Raw genomic sequence first — 23,132 nt, forward strand, 5'->3', positions numbered from 1 at the left:
AGTGAGGCTCCGTCTCAAAAAAAATAGCCAGGTGTGGTGGTGTGCACCTGTAGTCCCAGCTACTCGGGAGCCTGAGGCAGAGAATTGCTTGAACTCGGAAGGCGGAGGTTTCAGTGAGCCAAGATTGCACCACTGCACTCCAGCCTGGGCAACAGAACGAGACTCTGTCTCAGAAAAAAAAAAAAAAAAAAAGAGGAAGAAGAAGAAGGAGAGGGAGAAGGAGAAGAAGAAGAAATTGTTTTAATAAATAGTTGTTATTGGGATAGATCATCACATAATAGTGGTTCTAGTAGAAGTTTAGGAAATCCTGATCATAGACTCGTTTAGGAAGAAGGCCCAAGGAATCAATGAACTAATTCAATTGGTTTGCAAATTGCCCATAGCTTTTGAACTTGGTTTCAAATAAACTCTGCCTAGAAAGACTGACACTGAGCAAATCTTGGTCAGGCTGACCATTCCCACAAAGCTGGCTGCTTTGAACTTCTCCTCCTCCACTCCCCAATCTCCAAGGCGGCTCCCCAAAGTCCAAAACGAATGAGTCCCTGTGCAAAAGAAACATGACTTTTGCTCAAAGTTATGTCTTTCCCTCCATTATTTAAAAATAAATATGAGTTTTAGTTGAAGTACTAGGGTGAGAAGACATGATTCTTTTTCTTTGGATTGTTTCAATTCTCAAAACTTAATATGTTTAACAGGTCTCTCAACATTTTACAGCTATGTGTTTGCTGATTGGACTTGGAAGGGAGGGTAATGGGCCTAATAAAATGAAATACAGACTTAAACTAAAATGGATTTGAGAAATTCAGGATTGAGTTTAAGATTAAGACAAGAGGCCGGGCGTGGTGGTTCACTCCTGTAATCCCAGCATTTTGGGAGGCTGAGGCAGGGCGATCACTTGAGGTCAGGAGTTCGTGATCAGCCTGGCCAACATGATGAAACCCTGTCTCAACTGAAAATCCAAAAATTAGCTGGGCGTGGTGGCATGTACCTGTAATCCCAGCTACTCGGGAGGCTGAGACAGGAGAATTGTTTGAACTTGGGAGGCAGAGGTTGCAGTGAGCCGAGATCGTGCCATTGCACTCCAGCCTGGGTGACAGGGCGAGATTCCATCTCAAAAGAAAAAAAAAAAAGACAAGAGCCAGAGGGACAGAGAAAGATCGAGAATCATATGTCCAGCTCTCTTGAGCAGGTTTGGAGGGAAGAGAGATACGCTGGGAAGAAGCTGTGATGAACAGAGCAAACCATGGGAGGACAAGGACAGGAGAACATAAGATTGGATCTGTTATCCGTTCAAAAAGAATTGGTTCAGCATAACCATGTGCCAGGCACGGAGCTAGGAACTGAGATACAAAGATGACTGAAATGTGGCTTTCCTGTAAGAGGCTGGTGGACCTGCAGCCACCATAGGAGAAGGAAGACAGACTAAAAGAGGAGATCCGGGAGGAAAGACACAGAATCAGGAAAGTGGGATATATTGAATGCCATCATAAAAGTGAGATTGGGCTGGGTGCAGTGGCTCATGCCTGTAATCCCAGCACTTTGGGAGGCCGAGGCAGGTGGATCACGAGGTCAGGAGTTCGAGACCAGCCTGACCAATGGTGAAACTCTGTCTCTACTAAAAAAAAAAAAAAAAAAAAATTAGCCCGGCATGGTGATGCACACCTGGAGTCTCAGCTACTTGGGAGGCTGAGGCAGGAGAAGTGCTTGAACCCGGGAGGCAGAGGTTGCAGTGAGCCAAGATTGCACCACTGCACTCCAGCCTGGGAACAGAGCAAGACTCCAGTCTAAAAAAAAAAAAAAAAAAAAAAAAAAAAAAAAAGGGAGATTGATGTGTTACTGGGAGCAAGAAAGAGGGGTCTCAAAGCCCAGCAGGACTTTGACAAAAAGTGGGGAACACAAGAGAAAATCAGTTGTGAAACTGGAGTGGGAATTTGCCAGGGAAAACGAAGATGGGAAGGGCATAAAGATAGAGAAAATGTGTGAGAGAGAAAGCCAGAAGCTAGATCTTATGAAAGGTGCACCTTAAACCCTTCATCAGGATCACAGAGACTATAAATAATAGATTATCTAGCTTTATCCTAAATGCCTCTTTTTCCCTCAGCCGTTTCCATCACGATTGCTGTACAGCCCTTCACTCCTCCTGCACTCTGTATTCCTCTCACATCCACCACCAATTCCTTTGCTGCTGTTTAGTGAGAGGTGAGGGACACTCCAGCCCCAACCCATGCCTGGCCTGGGCTGACCACGAAGAACAAATTTCCATCACTGCCTTACAGCAGCCACGTGTGCAGGTGCTCCAGCCCTGCAGATGGCCCTGGGAATGGTAGCAGAGCATGGCTCTGAAGTGACTGCCTGGACAGGGCCCCCAGGCCCTGTGCACACATGCTAATGATTTGACTTTGCATATAGACAGGTATTCTAACACCAGGGCACCTAATCTGTAGGGTATATTCGGTAAATATAAGCAGTGATGGCCACCAGCCTCCCGAGAGTCACTACCCTCACAATAAGTCCTTTCTCAGGCTGCTGCTGTTTTCTGAATCAAGGGCACAGGTGTATAAAAAGCAGTTGCCCCCATTTAATTAGAGGATGACGTGGATGTCACCAAGCTCCCTGCCTTACTGCTGCTTCTTCTCTTGCATGTCATTCTGTCCTTGGCTCCGGTTAGCTTGGCTCCTGTGCCCAGCTACTCCTTTTCTTTTCTTTTCTTTTTCTTTTTTTTTTTTTTTTTTTTTGAGATGGAGTTTTGCTCTTGTTGCCCAGGCTGGAGTGCAATGGCACAATCTCGGCTCACCACAACCTCCACCTCCCGGGTTCAAGCAATTCTCCTGCCTCACCCTCCTGAGTAGCTGTGATTACAGGCACGCACCTCCATGCCTGGCTAATTTTTGTATTTTTAGTAGAGACGGGGTTTCTCCATATTGGTCAGGCTGGTCTTGAACTCCCAACCTCAGGTGATCTGCCTGCCTCAGCCTCCCAAAGTGCTGGGATCACAGGCATGAGCCACCACGCCCAGTCAGCATTTTTTTTTTTTTTTTTTTATGGTTCAGGCAGATACTTTCCTTAGTTTTTTCTTTTATTATTATTATTATACTTTAAGTTCTAGGGTACATGTGCATAACGTGCAGGTTTGTTACATATGTATACTTGTGCCATGTTGGTGTGCTGCACCCATCAACTCGTCAGCACCCATCAACTCGTCATTTACATCAGGTATAACTCCCAATGCAATCCCTCTCCCCTCCCCCCTCCCCATAATAGGCCCCGGTGTGTGATGTTCCCCTTCCCAAGTCCAAGTGATCTCATTGTTCAGTTCCCACCTATGAGTGAGAACATGCAGTGTTTGGTTTTCTGTTCTTGCCATAGTTTGCTGAGAATGATGGTTTCCAGCTGCATTCATGTCCCTACAAAGGACACAAACTCATCCTTTTTATGGCTGCATAGTATTCCATGGTGTATATGTGCCACATTTTCTTAATCCAGTCTGTCACTGATGGACATTTGGGTTGATTCCAAGTCTTTGCTATTGTGAATAGTGCCGCAATGAACATACGCGTGCATATGTCTTTATAGTAGCATGATTTATAATCCTTTGGGTATATACCCAGTAATGGGATGGCTGGATCATATGGTACTTCTAGTTCTAGATCCTTGAGGAATCGCCATACTGTTTTCCATAATGGTTGAACTAGTTTACAATCCCACCAACAGTGTAAAAGTGTTCCTATTTCTCCACATCCTCTCCAGCACCTGTTGTTTCCTGACTTTTTAATGATTGCCATTCTAACTGGTGTGAGATGGTATCTCATTGTGGTTTTGATTTGCATTTCTCTGATGGCCAGTGATGACGAGCATTTTTTCATGTATCTGTTGGCTGTATGCATGTTTTCTTTTGAGAAATGTCTGTTCATATCTTTTCTTGACTGTGTTTCCCTCTCCTTCCCTTTCTCTAATTCTTCCTCCTCCTTTTACTTGGTTCCCCTTTCACTTTGTTCCCTTTCTCTATTTTCTCACTTCCTTGATCTCTTTTTTTGCCCTGAATTTCCATGTTTTTTCATCTTCCTGCGGCTACTCCTTGCCCCCTTTCCTCATATTCCTCCCCTCTTTTATTTTTAATCTCCCAAATGCCTGCTTAGACGCATCACCCTTGCCCTTTGCCATCTTCCTCCTCCCCGAGCTCTTGCCTCCTGAGTCAGTGCAGTGGAACATAGAACTATCAACTGTCCTCTGGCATATTTCATGTAGCCCTTTAGTTAACATTCTGTGTATCTCTGTGATCGATGCCTGTTTGAAATGGGATTAATCTGATCCTCTCCAGTAAGGATTATCATGAACTTAGCCTTATTCATCTTCTGTTCTAATACAATCTATGGCCACTGAGATGATGGTAGCTACAATTAATAAATACATGAAACACCAATGTATTTATCTCTCTGCATGCTCTCGTCAAGGGTTAGAGTGTGAAGAGCTGGTTTTTAATCCCTGCAATTCTCCCAGATTTCATTTCTCTGATGTGAATTGCTTTTTTATTCTGTCACTCTTTTTGCACAAGAGAATTTTGTTGTACAGATCCACTCTTCCTCTCTGGGTGCCTGCTAAATGCCAGAGGTGGGGGTGGCTTGAAAGTAGGGGTATACATTGCCCAGTATTTTTTGGTGTCTGCAGTAAACAGAGTAATTGCATTTTCAGGATACCACTATTCTCCTCTGCCTTCTTATCACAACCATGATACAGCTAATCTCTTGTGTATCTCTTGTAGAGGGAAGAACGAGGAATAAAAAACTAAAAAATTAACATGTTTCAAGAACCTATCCCATGCCAGAGCCTGTATCCTTGCAAATCATCTTAAGAACTGGGGCCTGGTGCAGTGGCTCACGCCTGTAATCCCAGCCCTTTGGGAGGCCAAGGGTGGGGGGGATCACCTGAGGTCAGGAGTTTGAGACAAGCCTGGTCAACATAGTGAAACGCCATCTCTACTAAAAATACAAAAATAGCCGGGCATGATGGCATACCCCTGTAATCCCAGACATCCAGGAGGCTGAGGCAGGAGAATCGCTGGAACCTGGGGGGCAGAGGATGTAGTGAATTGAGATCGTGCCACTGCACTCCAGCCTGGGTGACAGAGCAAGACTCTCTCAAAAAAAAAAAAGAAAGAAAAGAAAAAGAAAAAAAAGAAATGGCTATCAGAATCTTTTCTTTAACAAATGAGCATAACCAGGTTGACACATAAATGAACTCACCCATAGTTACACAGGTTGGAGAGGTGTAGCTGAGATTTATACCCAGGGGGACAGCTAGTTGCAAGTACTGTCTTTGCACCAAACTTTGATATCGTACAGGGAGTTGTAGAGGTCTGTTTCCCTCCTTCCATCCTTTTCTCTCTTCCTTCCTTCTTTCTTTCCTCCCACTGTCCTGGTTTGAGGATCTCAAACTGGTTTTGTGGTTTTCTGCCCTTATACACTCTGTTCTACTTTTGTACACTCAATGTTTACCATACGATTTCTAGGTCTTTATATCAAAGTAAGTTACTCAGGTAAAATTGTAATTCCCATTTCATGAAAGGACCTTATCTGACTTTACGACTTACTAAGAAAATTCCAGAAGTCTGAAATCTTTGCAATTTGAATGCATCATCAAACTTCAAAGAGAAAAAGAGTTGTTGGGTTGCCTCTTGATTCCTTCTTTCATCCTGCCTTCCTGCTTGATGCATCAGTACACACACACACACTCACTGAGTTCATTTTTGTGTCATAGAGTTGTAGATTCTGCAGATCCCCTGTTTGAGTTTCTGCCTGCAGCCTCTTCCCTCCAAACAATGCAGCTTGGAGAGAATTCTCATTTCCTTTATTATAAAACTGCTGTAAAGCTGTGATTCATTTGGAGACAAAATGATTTCCTGCTGAGGCTTTATGCGAAGTGATTAGCAGGTAGATAGGTAATAAGCTGACCTAATATCCACGCCGCGTTTCCTTTTGCTTTTTCTACCGTCTCCAGCCACTCTGCAGCCGCCTTTCATTCTGAGCCTAATTGGGTGACTTCCCTTTTAGCCCGGCTTGAATATGTGGTCACATAGGAGACCATTAGCCACATAAGGTCGGTGGCAGTCGAAAGGTAAAGAAAACAGTCTTTTTCCAAATGACCTTTTGAGATTTTCATCTATGAACGTCTGCTTTGTGCTCTCCCTTAATGAATTCCCAAGGTTCTTCTTTTAAGATGGGCAGCGCGGCCTCTCCTTTGAGCACGGGGTTGCTGTCGGCAGGTCTTGCCATTACCCCTGATTTTGATTCTTCATCTCAGGGGCCAGAGCACATATTGAATCCTCCCCACATGCCCCCACCTGCCACCACCATTAAGTGCTGCACAGTTTTTCATAAGAATAGAACCTGATCAGTCCAGTAAGCAGCCTGGGACCCCAGTGCTCCTTGTTCTGTCTTGAAACAAACACCCAAATGTCCCCATATACACCATTACACATATAATATCCATTAACCCGGTCTAGTGACATCAGAGTGATCACGGTTAATTATAGTGGTTGCCTTTTATTGAAGTCCTACAGGGAACTCTCCATAAACTTGGTAACTCCACAGCAACTTAAGTGTTATCATTCCCATCGACAGGTTAGGAAAGTGAAGCTTAGAAAAGTTAGGTGTCTTGCTTTAAGCCACATAGCTAGTAAATGATGGAACCAGGGTTGTGTAAACTCTGGGTTTTTTTTGTGTTTTTTTGTTTTTTTTTTTTTGCCCTAGATCCTAGGCTCTTTCCACAATGCCATATGTTGTGTCTCTGAAGTGGATATTTCAGCCTGTATGCAACATGATGAATTTCGTGTTTAGTACTGTGATGAATAAAAACAGATATTTAAAAACTATCATTTAAACCTCTTATTGATTTAAATTGCCTCCTATCTGTTTTGTGAGAACTTTGAAATAAACAATGAAAAGAGCTTCCATTTACATAATTTAAGAATCGAAATATTTTGATTCTTAAATCAAAGATTTAAGGCTAATCAAAGATATAACCATGGTCAATGCCATAAATCTGGTGTCTATAGTTGTAAGACAGTTTCCCAGCTGCTTCAGAAACCTTTTCTACAACGCCTCCAACATCAAACTTACTAAAACTCATTCAGTGATGGAGAGCTCACTCCCTCTCTTCATAGCCCATTCTACAGCATTAGATGATTGTGTTTTATTAAATGAAACCACAGGAAATGGGCATTTTTTAGGTTGAAATGATCCCATATCAGCAATGTAATAAGTTCAACCTGTACAGTGAGGTCACATCTGCTTCTTTGTCCCATTCACTCATTTGCCTTCATTCTGCCCTCAGTGTAGCACCAGGGAGGGTTCCCCCTTGCACTGGACCGTGGTCCTGTGGACATTGAAATGTCCTTCTTTATAATTCTCTTCTCTTGTCTATTTTTTTTTCACCAACTGCTCTTCAGAGGTTAGGGTGCCTAGCTCCTCTATCACCTTGTTGCTTTTTTTTTTTTTGGAAGTATTATAGCCAAGTCAAAGAACAAAGAGCGTATATTACTTCACTCAACAAATATGCGTTCGGGGTCAGGGCCTCTTCCAGGCACTGGAAATGCCGAGGTACCTTTGGGGCGTTTACAACTTACTGGACAGAAAATAAGCGAATAGTATAATATAATGCCAAATAATATAATTCCAGGGTGTGATAAGCGCTCTGAATAAGCAGAAGAAGGGGATAGAGAGTTTGGGAAAAAGCTGGATGGGTGGATCTCTTTCCATGGAAGGGTGAGGAAAGGCCTAAGACCTTGAGTTGAGCACCAGATAAAAGTGTTGTCCACCATGTGTGTGTTAAGTTACATAAAACAATGTAAGTATCCCTCTTTTTAAGTGACCAGACTTTCTCCAAAAGTAGGGTGGTTCAATAAATATTTCACTAATACCTAGGAAAAACTGAAGATGAAACACCTTCCTGTCACCTCCCTAGACCGTGCTTTAAGTATTCTTGAGAAATAAAATAGTCTAACAAAATTATCGTCTGGGTTTCTGATGTAATCAAACATATCAAAATGCATCTCCCTTTTAAAATGGTTAGGAAGTATTTCCTAGAAATTGAAATTGACATCCACAGAATTATGAAGCATGAGTACCAAGGTTGCATTTCACAGCACAAGTATGACTCTCCCTATAAAACCAATTACAACTAAGCACTTTCCGAGAGACTTGAATTACTACTGAAGTCAATTTCATTTCCATAAAGTTCATTTCGGTTTTCTTCCCAGTATATCAAGTTGAACCTATTTTTAAAGAAAGACTGCCACTTTTCCCACCATTAGTGGCAAAAGTCCCTCCCTGGTTTTGGCATCTGTCTTCCCTGCCTTGGCTGGTGTCTTCCCTCTTCTCTCCCCTCCCACTTCAGCTGCTTGCCACCAGCCATGCCCAAACACAGCTGAACAAAAACAGGCTTGTTAGATGGCTGCCCAAATCTGCATGGGGACCCTCCAGGCCAAACGGGGAAAGTCAGCCATTGTCCCCACTTCCCAGCGCCTCTGTCACTGCTGCTGGAGTTGGCGTCCCAGCAGGAGAAAGGAGACAGGCAGCCTGTGCTAGCCTAATGGGTTACCCACAGCAGCGGCCATGGGCAGTGAGATTTCCTGCGGTGATACCAGGACCTGCTGGATTTTACAGCATCGGTGTCGTAGTGCACCCCTTAAACCTCCAGAATAGAGGGTCCCTCCCACAGTCCACACCAAATGTTGGCCAAAATGACACAAAGGGAACTTTTGCCGTCCTCTTTCCTGCCTAAGGGGCATGCACATGGATTGGAAGTCATGACAAGAACCGTATCTTGTTTTGGAGGTTTTGTGATGTTTAGGTACTCACAAGAGATAAATTCAATCTGTCCTGCTAGACATGTTCAAGAGGAAGCTCCCATCCTATCGGAGGTGAAGTAGCTTCCATGGACTCAGGAGGGGCTCCTCCCCAAGGCTTCTGGGTTGTGCTGTCCACCTGTCATTGGACCTCAAGCACACCTGGGACACTGCCACATCAATAACAGTGGTGATACTGTGTGTGCAGACCTGGCCTAAATCCCAGGCTTGAGTTAACTGACTTAACACTCAGCATCATGCTACAAGGTGTTGTTATTATTCTGCAGCAGATGAAGAAGCGCAGCACAGAGCTGGTAAATAACTACTTGCCGCCACCCGGCTGGCAGCAGGGCATAACATCCCATGCACACCCAGCAAGGGCACCCTGCAGATGTCTTTGCTTGGCAGAGAAGTTGCAAAGAAGGCCAGTGTCACCCTCTGGGCATGTCTTCAGGACTATTTTGCGACTCTGCTTTCTTGTCAACATCCCCTAGGATTGCTGTCATTCTAGAACTGGATAACATGATCCATTTGAAATGAGCTATTTTAGAGAAATCAGCGATAAAGCTACCAGTTATACAAATAGTTTTATTATTATTTGTTAAAGACCGCAAAGACATAGAGAGGTGGAAGCGTACATTTCACTTATTTATGTATGTATATATTTATTTTGGTTCGCATGAATTTTATTTGACTGTACTTTCTCTTTGCTTTGTTATCGAGTTTAAACAAGAGTTATTTTTACCAATCCAATCTAATGACAAGGTTACGAAACTAATCAGGCTCCACAATTTCCTAAGCAACCACCGCCCCCAGGTTTCCAACTTTTCTCATCCACTGTTGTGATGATGATGGTGATTTTAACTCTTTTGTGAATTGTCCCCATAGGGTCTTCTGAAGACGGCCCTGGATTTCCACAAACTGGGAAAGGTGGAGTTCAGCGGCATCAGAGGGAATGCCCTGAGTCAGCAGGTCCAGCAAATGCATGAGGAATTTCACGAGATGTACAGGCTTTTCTCAGGGTCCTCCTCCGACTGCCTGTACCTCCAAAGCACGGTAGGGTTGGGAAGGGCTGAATCACCAGCTCTGCCTGTGTCCCAGATGCCTCTCACCTGTAGGGTCTAGGCACTTACTTGTATTTTCCATGTGTATTTCCTTCGGCTCTGTGGTCCCAGTGGGTTTGCTAATTACCCTTTGTGTTAGGAGAAATTATTATTCCTTGTGCCAAGAGAAAGATTCTAATTATTCTTTGTGTTGGGAGAAAGATCAAGGAGGCCTCTTCCAACTGTTAACTGCTCCAGACTAATGACACCAGGGTTTCAGAGATGCTGAGGTGGGTATGACCTGACAGTGGAGGTTGTGGCCACCCTGTGGCTTCAGAAGTTTTAAGCTCAGTGAAAGAAGCCAGATCCAGAAAGACAAATGTTGCACGGTCTCACCTATACGAGGCGTCCAAAATAGTCAAAGCCATAGATGCAGAGTGGAATGGTGGCTGCCAGGGGCTGGGGAAGAGACAAATGGGAAGGTGGTGGTCAAAGAGTATAAAGCTTCAGTTATGCATGATAAATAATTGCTGGAGCTCTAACGTACAACATGGTGAAGACAGTTAACAACACTGTATTGTGGGCTGGGCGTGGTGACGCATGCCTGTAATCCCAGCACTGTGGGAGGAAAAGGCGGGCAGATCACGAGGTCAAGAGATTGAGACCATCCTGGCTAACATGGTGAAACCCTGTCTCTACTAAAAATACAAAAATTAGCCAGGCGTGATGGCAGCCGCCTGTAGTCCCAGCTACTCAGGAGGCCGAGGCAGGAGAATTGCTTGAACCTGGGAGGCGGAGGTTGCAGTGAGCCAAGATCGCGCCACTGCGCTCCAGCCTGGCGATAGAGGGAGACTCCGTCTCAAAAAAAAAAAAAAATTGTATTGCTTTGCTCTCTCACTCATAAGTGGGAGTTGAACAATGAGAACACATGGACACAGGGAGGGGAGCAACATACACTGGGACCTGTCAGGGGTTGGGGGACAAAGGGAGGGAGAGCATTAGGACAAATGATGCATGCAGGGCTTAAAACCTAGATGAGGGGTTGATAGGTGCAGCAAACCACCATGGCATATGTATACCTATGTAACAAACCTGCACATTCTGCACACGTATCCCAGAACTAACAGTAAAATAATTTAAAAAAAAGAGAAACTGTTTTGCGTACTTGAAATTCACTAAAAGGGTAGATCCTAAGTGTTCTCACCGCCCACACAAAAAGCAAATGGTAACTGTGTGACGTGATGAATATGTTAATTAGGTTGATAGTGGTGATCATTTCACAGTATATACAATTTTTATTTGTCAATTTAACTTAATAAAACTGAGTGGGAAAGAAGTTTTAAGCTTTGGGCAAAAATTGCTAAGGGAAGAACAGGCACACCTGGGCAGAATTTTTTTAGTGACTTGGGGAGGTGTAAGTGAAGCCACAGCCTGGGTTTTCTGATCTGAACCTGGTTCCCAGCAGAACACATAGGATAAGGAAAGGGCCAGTGAAGCATTTTCCAGGACAGGAACAAAGAGCCCGCATCTCACCTGTAGCCCCAAGAAAGCCTCAACCTGTGAGTCCACACCCATGGGAGAAAAAAAGAAGGAAAAGGGCCAGTATGAAAACAGAGAATGGAATTCCCAGAAAAAGGAATGGCAGAATTACTGGAGAAGGAGTTTTAAGAGTGTGTGCGGGAAAAGGAGAAAGAAATTAGGGCAGGAATCTGCCCCGAGCACCTTCAGACATCCAGGGGAATCTTATTTGGCCAGACCCAGGAAGGTACTGCCTTCTAAGAATTCTATGAGTCAAAAGTAGACCCAAAAAAGGTGGACCATAGACCATCGTGGCTAGCACAGTGAAACCCCATCTCTATTAAAAATACAAAAAATTGGCTGGGAGTGGTGGTGTGGGCCTGTAATCCAGCTACTTGGGAGGCTGAGGCAGGAGAATTGCTTGAACCCGGGAGGCAGAGGTTGCAGTGAGCCTAGATCGCGCCACTGCACTCCAGCCTGGGCGACAGAGCGAGACTCCGTCTCAAAAAAAAAAGAAAAAAAAGGTGGACCACAGAGCAGGCTATATACAATGTATTTGCTACCCTATGATACAATAAAACAAAGCGTAATCCCAGGGATTTTGCCCAGGGTAAAAACTAAAAACTAAAAAGAAACATACCACAATGTCATCATGTTTGGGAAGTAGGACTAGACTATTTCTTCATACCCTTTTTTTTTTCACACACACACATGCATTACTGTTACAAAGCAGTAATAACAAATAATTCCACAAATTAGAGATTGGCGTTAACAGTGTTTCTCCGAAAATTGCTACATCCTAAGAGAAATACATTAGGGTTGCCAGATAAACTACACTAATTTGGACATATTAAAAAAAAAAAATCTTGTTTATCTGAAATTCCAATTTAACTGAGTGCCTTGTAGTTTTATTTGCTAAATTTGGCAATCTTAAGAACAAGGCTAGTTGCTGTCTTCACCAATTAAGAAGGATTTAGAAGAAATAGTTTGTATTAGTTTAATTAGCTTTCTTTCCTCCTAATGGCTAGATTAGTTTGCTGACAATGGAAAAATGGAATTCTGACTTGGGGAAGGGAAGAAAGTGGGTGGTAATGTTGAAATAGCCCCGTTGCTAGGGCTGTTGCTGCTATAATGGTTTTCAGGGTAACAAGAGCTGGTGTTATAAGAGCTGGTGTTATAAGAGCTGGTGTTATGAGTGAGAGAGAAGGGGCTTCAGGAAGCAGAACGGAGGAGCATGGAAAGGGTGGAAGAACACCAAACTCACATCTAATTCACTCCACCATTTTGCTGGGACCCTCTAGGTAAAAATGCTGCAACCACAGGGTAACTCTACATGGCTAAAAGTTAAGTCATGCCATGGTGAATTTCAGAAAATTAAAATAATTCTTTGGTATAACCAGTTCAAACACAAAAGTTAGCTGTGAGGAGCGTAGTGGGGTTGGCTTTCAGAAAATTATGTTTTACATATATATGTGTATATATATGTGTGTGCGTGTGTGTGTATATATATGTATATATATGGTGTCTCTTCAGGATTTTGAAAATGACGTCGCTGAATTTAACCAGAAAGTAGAAGATCTCGACCGAAGACTGGGGACTATCTTTATTCAAGCTTTTGATGATGCACCTGGCTTGGAGCATGCCTTTAAGGTTTGTGTAAATGGGGCAAGAACCACTCTGTCCTGGATACTCCCCTAGCCCTCATGAGAGGATGATATGGATACCTTTCCAACTGTTCTGTTCCTGCAACTATTAATTATTCTTATTAATCTATTAGAGAAGGATGTGGGAATCCTTCTCAAGAAAGTGTGCAGAACTGGGATTCTCAGGCTGAGTACTTATGCTTTCCTGAAAATGTAACAATGTAAAAATACTTTTAAGAGGAATTTCGGCAGTGATCTCTTCAGGTGCCACACCATTATCAGTAGGGAAAGCGTGACCGTGCAGTACCATGGCTATTTAACCATGGTTGCTAGGTTGATTCAATCTAGAGCAAACCACCTCCCAGGTAATGAGTGATAGGTTTCAGGCATCGACCACTGGAAAAAGAAGATTTTTGCTCTTACCATACCAGGTAGTACAAAGTGTATGGAGGAGAAGTTTTAGGACAAGGCATAGATGATGAGTAGGTAAATGACTGCACAGCTGAAAGCGCTGCATCGTGAAACATGAAGACTCGGTGGAGCATGATATGTCTTCCACCAATCAACCAAGAGGCTTATTCTGGGCCGGGCGCGGTGGCTCACGCCTGTAATCCCAGCACTTTGGGAGGCAGAGGCGGGCGGATCACGAGGTCAGGAGATCGAGACCATCATGGCTGACAGGTGAAACCCTGTCTCTACTAAAAATACAAAAAAAAAAAAATTAGCCAGGCATGGTGGCGGACGTCTGTAGTCCTAGCTACTCGGGAGGCTGAGGCAGGAGAATGGCCTGAACCCGGGAGGTGGAGCTTGCAGTGAGCCAAGATCACGCTACTGCACTCCAGCCTGGGGGACAGTGAGGCTCTGTCTCGGGGAAAGGAAAAAAAAAAAAAAAAAGCTTATTCTATAAAATTTTAAGGGTTCCACTAGTTGGTGGAAGAAGTTACAAGAAGTCACAGTGTGGTTCAGTAGAGGAAAGAGATTTCTGTCAAAGCTGTTTAAGATTGAATGGACTTCTTCAGCTAGTAGTTCAGTTTCTGGGCACTGAAAATATTCCAACACAGGATCTGTGATGGGTGGGACAATTGTAGAAGAGGCTTCAATCCTGGATGGATGGATCTGTGCTATTCTAGAATATTTGGTAACCCAAATGCGGCACATTAGCCATTGAGTATATATGTACATGTAACCTTTAATAAATACCGTAATTCACATTGGAAGGCTTTTGAGATTCCCCTCTCCAAGCGTTTGATCCAATTCCAGTGAAAGGGCTTGTCTGTGTCCACAGAATGGTCATGCATGCCATTATCTGTCAGGGCTCATTGAAACTCTGCTGCTCAGGTCACTTGTGGGGCTGAAACTCCATCCGTGCACTAAGGATGCCCAGCCCTACCCATCATATAGGTCGCTCTCCACCAGAGATGTTCAGAAGTCTTCAAGGGATGCCTCACAAGCATTCTCAAGTCACTTTGAAGTCTTTGAAATCACGGCATCTGCTACATGTCTACAGACCCCCTTTCAATTTTATCTGCCAAGAACGGTGCTTGAAGGAGTCTTGCCATTGCTTTTCTTCTGATGGTCCCACCATGAAAACATCTCTGTGTGGGCCAAGGGCATGCCTCTTTGGGTTCAAAAATTCCAATCCTTGAAATTTGATGGTAGAGTAGGGTTCTGGGCAGAAGTAGAGGGAGACCTTCCCTCCACTGACGCAGCACTGCTTGTACCCAGAGTTTCAGAGGGCTCATAAAAGCAGATGATTTATCTTCTGACCTTGACTCCTCTTCTCAGCAGAGTTTCCAGCCCAGCCCATGGAAACTAGTAGGAAAACCATGACCCTCCGATCCCTTCTGCCTACTTTGTTTGTCTCTTTTTGGTGATCTCACCAACAAGAAACTAAAACCCTTCCTTTATCCCCAAGCAAAAGCAAAATCTCCAATGGACATAAGCTCATGCAGAGAAGAACTTTTTCAAGCCTGGGGAGCAGGGACCAGAGAGAGTACCTGACTCTGGATCCCCTGCTGCTGCTGTAAGATCATCCAGCTACTAGGTGGCCCCTCAGTGGACATGAATCCATGAGTACATCCAGGCCAAGGACTGTGAATAGAGGGTGCAGGCTGGCCATGGTGGTCCCTCAGTGCGCATACCTGTACTTCCTCAACAGAAGATGGGAGCCATAGAGCTCGGTGGAGTCCGGCTCCCTTATGCTTCCATTGAGGCAGAGCTACTTTTTACCGTCTCCAGAGATCTGGGTGATTGTTTTGTGGAAGAAAGTGAGACCCTAGATCCTCCCCAATGGAAGGCTTTTTAGCACCTTTAGAGAGTCCTTAGAGTGCCTTGGAATCATTTAGGAAATCCAGTCAAGCTATCAGGTCTGGAAAACATCTGGCCAAGGACCCCATATTTGGCCTTTCTCCATATGTGGTCATTCTGCATAACATGGCCTGGACACCTCGGACTTCTAGGAGCCATCTAAGATTATGAGCTGATGCCAACCAGCTCCTAGAGCTTGCACTCCCTCCAGGCTTTGGATGCCAGTGAAGCAAAAAAAATGGCCCAACCTGCCATAAGGAGGTAGGATAAAGAGCATAGGGTCTTAGACAAATGCAGACTGTTCAGCTTCCAGTTTTAAGACATGTGGATGTAATTTTACATTGTGTTTCTCATGTTCTTTGACTTAAAGCAAGGGTTCCAATTTTTTTTTTACAAAAGGTCAGAGAATAAATATTTTAGACTATGGGTACCTGTGTTTTCTGTCACATCCTCTTTTTCATTTTATTATTTATTATTTTTATTTATTTATTTTTAAGAGAGTCTTGCTCTGTCGCCTCGGCTGGAGTGCAGTGGTGCGATCTCAACTCACTGCAACCTCTGCCTCTCGGGTTCAAGCGATTCTCATGCCTCAACCTCCCAAGTAGCTGCGGTTACAGGCAGATGCCACCATGCCTGGCTAATTTTTTTTTTTTTTTTTTTTTGTATTTTTAGTAGAGACGGGGGTTTTGCCACGTTTGCCAGGCTGGTCTTGAACTCCTGGCCTCAAGTGATCTGCCTGCCTTGTTCTCCCAAAGTGCTGGGATTATAGGCATGAGCCACAGTGCCCAGCCCTCTTTTTAACTTTTTTTAAATTCTTTTTTTAAATGCAAAAACCATGCACTGACGCCATGGGCCAGACTTGGGCGGGTTTGGCTGCCTGCTGCTGTACTTTGTCACCCCCTGGCTTCAAGCACTAGGTGGAGATGAGAGGTTATCATGGAAGGCACGCTTAGAAGCAGAGTATTGGTATATCCTAAATATAACTGAAGTCCCACATGGCCTCATCTCAGAAAAGCATCACAATCGAAGAAACACAGTCCAGGAGCCAGAAAGTAATTACAAGCATTTCACATCTTGATTTTGCTGCTCCAGGAAACACTGAGGGATTAGGGCAGTCTGAATGCACCGGAACACATCTTCAGAGCAAGCTTAGCATCACCGCCATTCTCAGGGCACCTGCTCTCAGAAACTATTTCCTTGTTCCCATTCTCAAATTTTAGCCCTTCGAATTCTCCCCAACATCCAGCTTACTTAGCAACTTTTTCTGTTCCATCATCACCTTCTTTCTGTTCTAGGTCTTTTTTTTTTTTTTTTTTTTTTTTTTTTTGAGACAGTGTCTCGCTCTGTTGCCCAGGCTGGAGTGCAATGGCACGATCTTGGCATCTTGGCTCACTGCAACCTCTGCCTCCCAGATTCAGGCAATTCCCTGCCTCAGCCTCCTGAGTAGCTGGGATTACAGGCACCCGCCACCACGCCCAGCTAATTTTTGTATTTTTAGTAGAGACAGGGTTTCACCATCTTGGCCAGGCTGGTCTTGAACTCCTGACCTCGTGATTCACCCGCCTTGGCCTTCCAAAGTCCTGGGATTACAGCCACTGCGCCCAGCCTGTTCTAGGTCTTAATTATGTAGCTCAACTTAACCTTTCTGGGATCTTTAGTTGTCCCTTTGTTTATTGGTTTATCCAGATTCTTGTGCCAAGTAGAGCTGGGGGTAGGTAACTCAGCAGACAGGAATTCTCTGTCAGAAGCAAAGGCGAGGAGAAAGACTATGAATATCATCCACATATGAATAATTACTGGTCCAGTTCCACAATAACACTGTTCACTCTTCTTACGTTTGTAGGCATATGAAGGAAAAACCAGAGCACTGGATATGTATGACCACGGAAAGGTTTAATCTGTGATTTATTTTTCCTCTTTTTCCTCCACCTTCCCTACAGCTGCTAGACATAGCAGGAAACCTCCTTGAAAGACCACTGGTAGCGAGGGATACATCTGATAAATACCTGGTCCTCATCCAAATGTTCAACAAAGATCTGGATGCAGTGAGGATGATCTACAGTCAGCATGTCCAGGAGGAAGCAGAACTTGGTAGGCTTGTTGAAGGGGATTTGGATGAGGACATTCTGTTACTGGGAAGAAGCAATGCATTCCTCTTGTATTTGTTAAATGTCCATGTATGGATCCATACATTCTCAAAAAAGAGCAAGCACAACCTTCTTGCTTGAAATTCCAGACCACCTTGGGTGACCGGGGAGCTCTCTGAACTGTGGCTTTCCCTGGTTCTGGGGCTGAGATTGGCAGGCTGACCCAGCGTGGTGCAGTCTTGACCGCCTCTGTTCAACTGAGACCTTGGCATCATGTATAAGTTGATCCTTGATCAGTGTTGCTACACTGACTAATCTCCAACACACCTCCATTCCAAAATAAATGTTTACATGCCTGAGAAAAGTTTCTTATGGCTTCTAATGCCATAGCAACCATGCTTCTGGTGGGAGGAACCAGCAGGAGCCCTCCAAAGGGCAGTACCATGCCAAGGCGTGATGTCTCCATTTTTATAATGATGCTTAGAGTCAAAACAAATGCATTTCAGTTTTGCATACATTTATTGAATCCTTAGTACATGCCAAACATGCCTGTGGGTATTGTATACTGTGGCAGGTCAAGGTAAGGGATAAAATAATTAATATGAAAAGATGGTTCTTTATAGAATGTTGAGTATCACTCGACTTGAGCTATAAAGAATGGTAACAAGCTGGGAGCGATGGGGTGAACCTCTAGTCCTATTGACTCAGGAGGCTGAGGCGGGAGGATCACTTGAGTTCAGGAGCACGAGGCTGCAGAAGCTATGAGCCTGCCACTGCACTCCAGCCTGGGTGACAGAGCCAGACCCTGTCTCTCAAAATAAAATAAGAAACAAATAAAATACATTCCTATAGTCAATCGCACAGTGCGCTGCATATAGTGGGTGCTCAATAAGTGGTTATTGGACTGAATGGCCTCTGGCATCTGAAAAATGATGCCATTTGGAAGAAATAAATTATTGACTTCTTATGATGAAAAGAAAAGAAAGAGCAAGAGACTAAAACCCTTCCTTCTTCCCCAAGCAAAGATGCATTGTGGATGGGAGATTCGAGGGCAGGCTTAACAAGACAAGATGCATTGTGACTGGGAGGTTCGAGGGCAGGTTTATGTAAAAGGTAGTCTTGAGCTGAGCCCTAGAAGTTGGGAGATCAACAGTAAAGGAGAGGAGGCAAAGGCCTTCGGAGAAGACATGAGAGGATACGGAAGGTGATCAGCTGGGCCTGCCTGTAGCCAAACAAGGTGTGCGGAAGACACCCAGTCAGCCACGGCATTTGGGGTCAGCTTGGGAAGTGCTCAGAGTGCTGGGTTAAGGAACTTGGAATCATGATCGAGGGTATGAGAAATTATCAAAGGCTTTTAAGTAGCTGAGCAACAGGATCACTCTGCTTGCTAGTAGGTTTCATGGTGAGGTCATCAAGAATCGCCTCCACTTGGAAGTCATTCCAAGAAAATCCATTGACCAAGCTTTATGTGGGATCATCCCCATGACTTCTTATGGTCAGATACAGAGTTTGAAAACTCAAATGTCTTCAGAAGCTATAGTGGTAACAAATGACCACAACCTTAGTATCTTAAAACACCACCACCCATCTTTCAGCTAACAATTCTTTTTTTTTTTTTTTAGATGGAGTCTGGCTCTATTGCCCAGGCTGGAGTGCAGTGGCACGCACGATCTCAGCTCATTGCAACGTCCACCTCCCCAGTTCAAGCGATTCTCCTGCCACAGCCTCCAGAGTAGCTGGGATTACAGGCACCTGCCACCACACCCGGCTAATTTTTTGTATTTTTAGTAGAGTCAGGGTTTCACCATGTTGGTCAGGCTGGTCTCGAGCTCCCGACCTCATGATCTGCCTGCTTCAGCCTCCCAAAGTGCTGGGATTACAGGCGTGAGCCACCGTGCCCAGCCGTCAGCTCACACTTCTGTAGGTCAGGAGTCCAGCATGGTGCATCTGGGTTCTCTACTCAGAGAGAATCCCAAAGCTGAAATCAAGGTGTCGGCCAGGCTGAGTTTGCATCTGGAGGCTCTGGAGGAAAAATCCACTGCCATCCTCCTTGCTGTTGGTAGAATCCAGTCCCTCATGACTATAGGAGTGAGGTCTCTATTTCCCGTTGGCTGTCAGTCAAGGGCCACTCTTAGCAACTAGAAGCCATCTGCATTCATTACCATATAGCCACCTCCATCTTCAAGCCAGCAACAGGACGTTAAATCCTCTCATGTGCAAATCTCTGCCTTCCTCTCCTGCCACCAGCCAGAGAAACCATTCTGCGTTTAAGGCCTCACCTGATTAGGTCAGGCCTAGCCAGGGTCTTCTTCCTCCTGCCATATGACATACCATGACCACAGGAGTGAGGTCTCATCATAGCCACAGTTTCAACCCATGCTTAAAGGCTAGAGGATTATGCGAGGGTGAGGGTCATTGGGGGTCATCTTAGAGTTTTGCCTATCATGGAGGACAAGCCGGAAATGAAAATCATGGATCTGGACTGAGCATGGTGACACCAGGGAAGGGTGGTACGCGTGGTGAAATAAAGGAAGTGGCCACTTCTCTAGTCACTAGTTAGAAATGCCAGCGGATTCTTGCTAATCTTGTCATTTTCCCCAAGAAGCTGGGAAGTGAGATTCTTTAAAAAGTGAAACCTCACATGTTAAATCTTGACAACTAAATATAAGCAGACAAACCCAATGCCTGGGCTAACATAAGCATATCTAATCTGTGTTGACTCGAGTCCAGGGCTTCATAATCCATATGGCCTGCCTCATTCATCATCTTATGGAATTCTCGCAGGAACCCTGGAAGTTAAGCAGGGAAGATATTATTCCCATTTTATGGATGTGAAAATTGAGACCCAGAGTGATTGAGTTGTCTGTTTAAGGGAGTGTTTTAACCCTGACTGTCCAATTAGAGTCATCCTGAGAGCTTTTAAAAAACACTCAGTGATGGCCGGGTGCAGCAGCTCACACCTGTAATCCCAGCACTTTGGGGGGTCGAGGTGGGTAGATCACCTGACATCAGGAGTTGGAGACCAGCCTGATCAATATGGTGAAACCCCATCTCGACTACAAATACAAAAATTAGCCAGGTGTGGTGGTGGGCACCTGTAATCCCAGTGACTTGGGAGGCTGAGACAGGAGAATCACCTGAACCTGGGAGGCAGAGGTTGCAGTGAGCCAAGATTGCACCACTGCACTCCAGCCTGGGCAACAAGAGTGAGACTCCTTGAAACACTCTTGGCTGGGCCCCTCCCAGAGCAATGATATCAGAATAGCTTAGGCAGAGGACCCAGGTCCCCTGAGGCTGAGAGTGTTCATCTCAGGGTCATTCTTTATTCCTGTTTATGTGCTCCCAGGGTGACTTTAGTCTGGAGATAATGAGGCAAAAGTGGAGGACCTGGCTGGAGGCGTTTGCCGGGTGGAGAGGGCTGAGGTGCTCTAGACTCATTTCGGTCTGTCTGTGCCATGTCCCCAGGGTTCTCACCGGTGCACAAGAACATGCCCACCGTGGCCGGCGGCCTCCGCTGGGCACAGGAGCTGAGGCAGCGCATCCAGGGTCCTTTTAGCAACTTTGGACGCATCACACACCCGTGAGTATTGTGTTCCTAAAAGACAGGTTTGTCTTGGGCTGCTGTTCCTGCTCTGGAATCCGAGTATTGTAGAAATGCAGCCCGCTTAACGAAGGCGAGAAAATCACCTTCCTTTCTTTCCATTTCCAGCAAGGGATTAGACAGCTATTGGCCAAGCAGTCATGATATTGATGCATTTGGACTTATGGGCAGGGCCCTTGGTGTGAAGTGAGGTGTAACTGGCTGACTTCTTTTGCTCCGGGGGATTCATTTCTGGAGCCAGGGATTTTAAGCTCTGTGGAGTTCTTCCACATGTCTCCCTTTGATACCATGTCTCCTTGCTGCTGAGACCACTGGAAAATAATGAAGTATGAGGTCTCTGTCCATATTGGGACAACCCTGGGAAACCTGTTAAAGATGCAGGTTCCAGGGCCTCACCTGTCACTGGCTGAATCTGAATCTGGCGTGGGCTGGGAATCTGCCCCTTCAGCAAGCTCCTCCTCTGATTCTGATGGTGACCAGGTTTGGAAACCATCAGCTTGCTTCATAGCTGAGGTTAGAAGCTGAGATAGAAGCATCTCAGCTGCTAATTGTGATATTGTGTTTAAGACGCTGCCTAAGGAAAGGCAGTCTTTCTCTGATCCCTCTTTCTAGAAGACTTAATCTTGCTGAGAGCACACAGGTTTTGGAAAACACAACAGAAGGAAAGGAATCAAACTCTGGCCATTGGACTCACAGGCATTTTGGAGTTAGGAAGAGCCTTAGAGACCCTCTGGTCTGGCCCAAGTGGGAAGACAACACCGGCAGAGGCCAGACGAAAGGATGGCCAAGGTGGGGTCTGCAGGGGGCCACCAACACCCCACTCCAGCATTGCCAAGCAGAAAAGCAGACCCAATGTGAGCAATCTCCTGACTGGTGGAGATAAGCTGGAAACTGGATTTTAGAGTTGGACATCCAATTTTCCAATGACCAAGGATTCCATTTTTTTCTCAAACTGTGCAGATCTAACAAAGCATGCCTGTGAGGCCGGTCTGCCCTGCAGGTGACCCATCTGCAACATCTGCTTGGGTCTGGGTGAGATCTTTGTTTTCAGATGAAGAAATGGAGGAAATGAAGAGAGAAGTGAGGTGACTTGCCCAAGGTCCTAGAGACAGCCAAAGAAAGAACTGAAAGAAATGCCTGGTTCTCCAGGCTCCTAATCCAGAACGCTTCCTGGGGACCCCCAGCCCTGGAAGTTTGGTGGGGAGTAGCTCTGAGCCCTCATGCATCTCAATCAAGCAGCAGAAGGCAGAAGGGAGAAGATAGGTGAATGGGGTGGGGAGGGATGCCAGGGCTGCCCCTAGAACGTGGACTGCCGCAGCTGTCACAGGTCCGGTTCCCAGGAAGGAGACCTATGATGTGTGCAGGAATTTATAGAGAGCCTTTCAGGAATCGCACCCATGAGGGAGGGAGGGGGAACAGATTGGGCAGAGAGAAGTTGAGCTGCTGAGCTGTAAGAAAGTCGCAATGGGTGTCTCAGCCGGTCCTCCTCGGAGCTTGGGCCCTTGAGAGCTGTTCTGCCTCTGTACCCCCACATCAGCTGGTTGGATGTGGGCTTTCCTGGGGAGGGGCATGACCTGTGGGCCAGGCAGCTCTCTTTGGCCAAGCCTGTTCCCAAAGAGGGAGGCAGTGGTGCTTCCGCGGCAGCCAACACTCCTGGCTGGAGGGGACAGGGCGAGGCAGGGGTTGAAGCAGGGAGGTTTGGAGGGGTACAAGGGCTTGGTCCCAAGAGGGAATCTGGAAGGTACACAACAGAGACCTCTATAATTCCCGTGAAAACTCCCCCTTGTTTTAAAAATGAATTCAAATATTTATTACAGGCCAGGTGCAGTGGCTCACGCCTGGAATCCCAGCACTTTGGGAGGCCGAGGCGGGCAGATCACCTGAGGTCAGGAGTTTTCGACCATCCTGGCCAACGTGGTGAAACCCCATCTCTACTAAAAATACAAAAATTAGCTAGGCATGGTGACAGATGCCTGTAATCCCAGCTACTCAGGAGGCTGAGGCAGGAGAATCGCTTGAATCCCGGAGGCAGAGGTTGCAGTGAGCCGATATTGCACCATTGCACACTGGCCTGAGAAACAAGAGCGAAAC

At 45.4% G+C, this 23,132-nt stretch overlaps 1 protein-coding gene across 1 annotated transcript in view; it reads left to right on the forward strand.

Moving 5' to 3' along the window:
* The window catches only part of DNAH9 (dynein axonemal heavy chain 9), a 376,337-nt gene that overhangs the window by 20,746 nt on the left and 332,459 nt on the right, over window positions 1-23,132 (forward strand). The window contains exons 7-10 of the mRNA XM_025361667.1: window positions 9,731-9,898; window positions 12,937-13,053; window positions 17,294-17,444; window positions 20,906-21,020. Coding sequence (XP_025217452.1) covers window positions 9,731-9,898; window positions 12,937-13,053; window positions 17,294-17,444; window positions 20,906-21,020 — 551 coding nt within the window. The remainder of the gene's footprint in view (window positions 1-9,730; window positions 9,899-12,936; window positions 13,054-17,293; window positions 17,445-20,905; window positions 21,021-23,132) is intronic.

This window comes from Theropithecus gelada, chromosome 16, assembly GCF_003255815.1.
Source record: "Theropithecus gelada isolate Dixy chromosome 16, Tgel_1.0, whole genome shotgun sequence".
Classification (NCBI taxonomy): domain Eukaryota; kingdom Metazoa; phylum Chordata; class Mammalia; order Primates; family Cercopithecidae; genus Theropithecus; species Theropithecus gelada.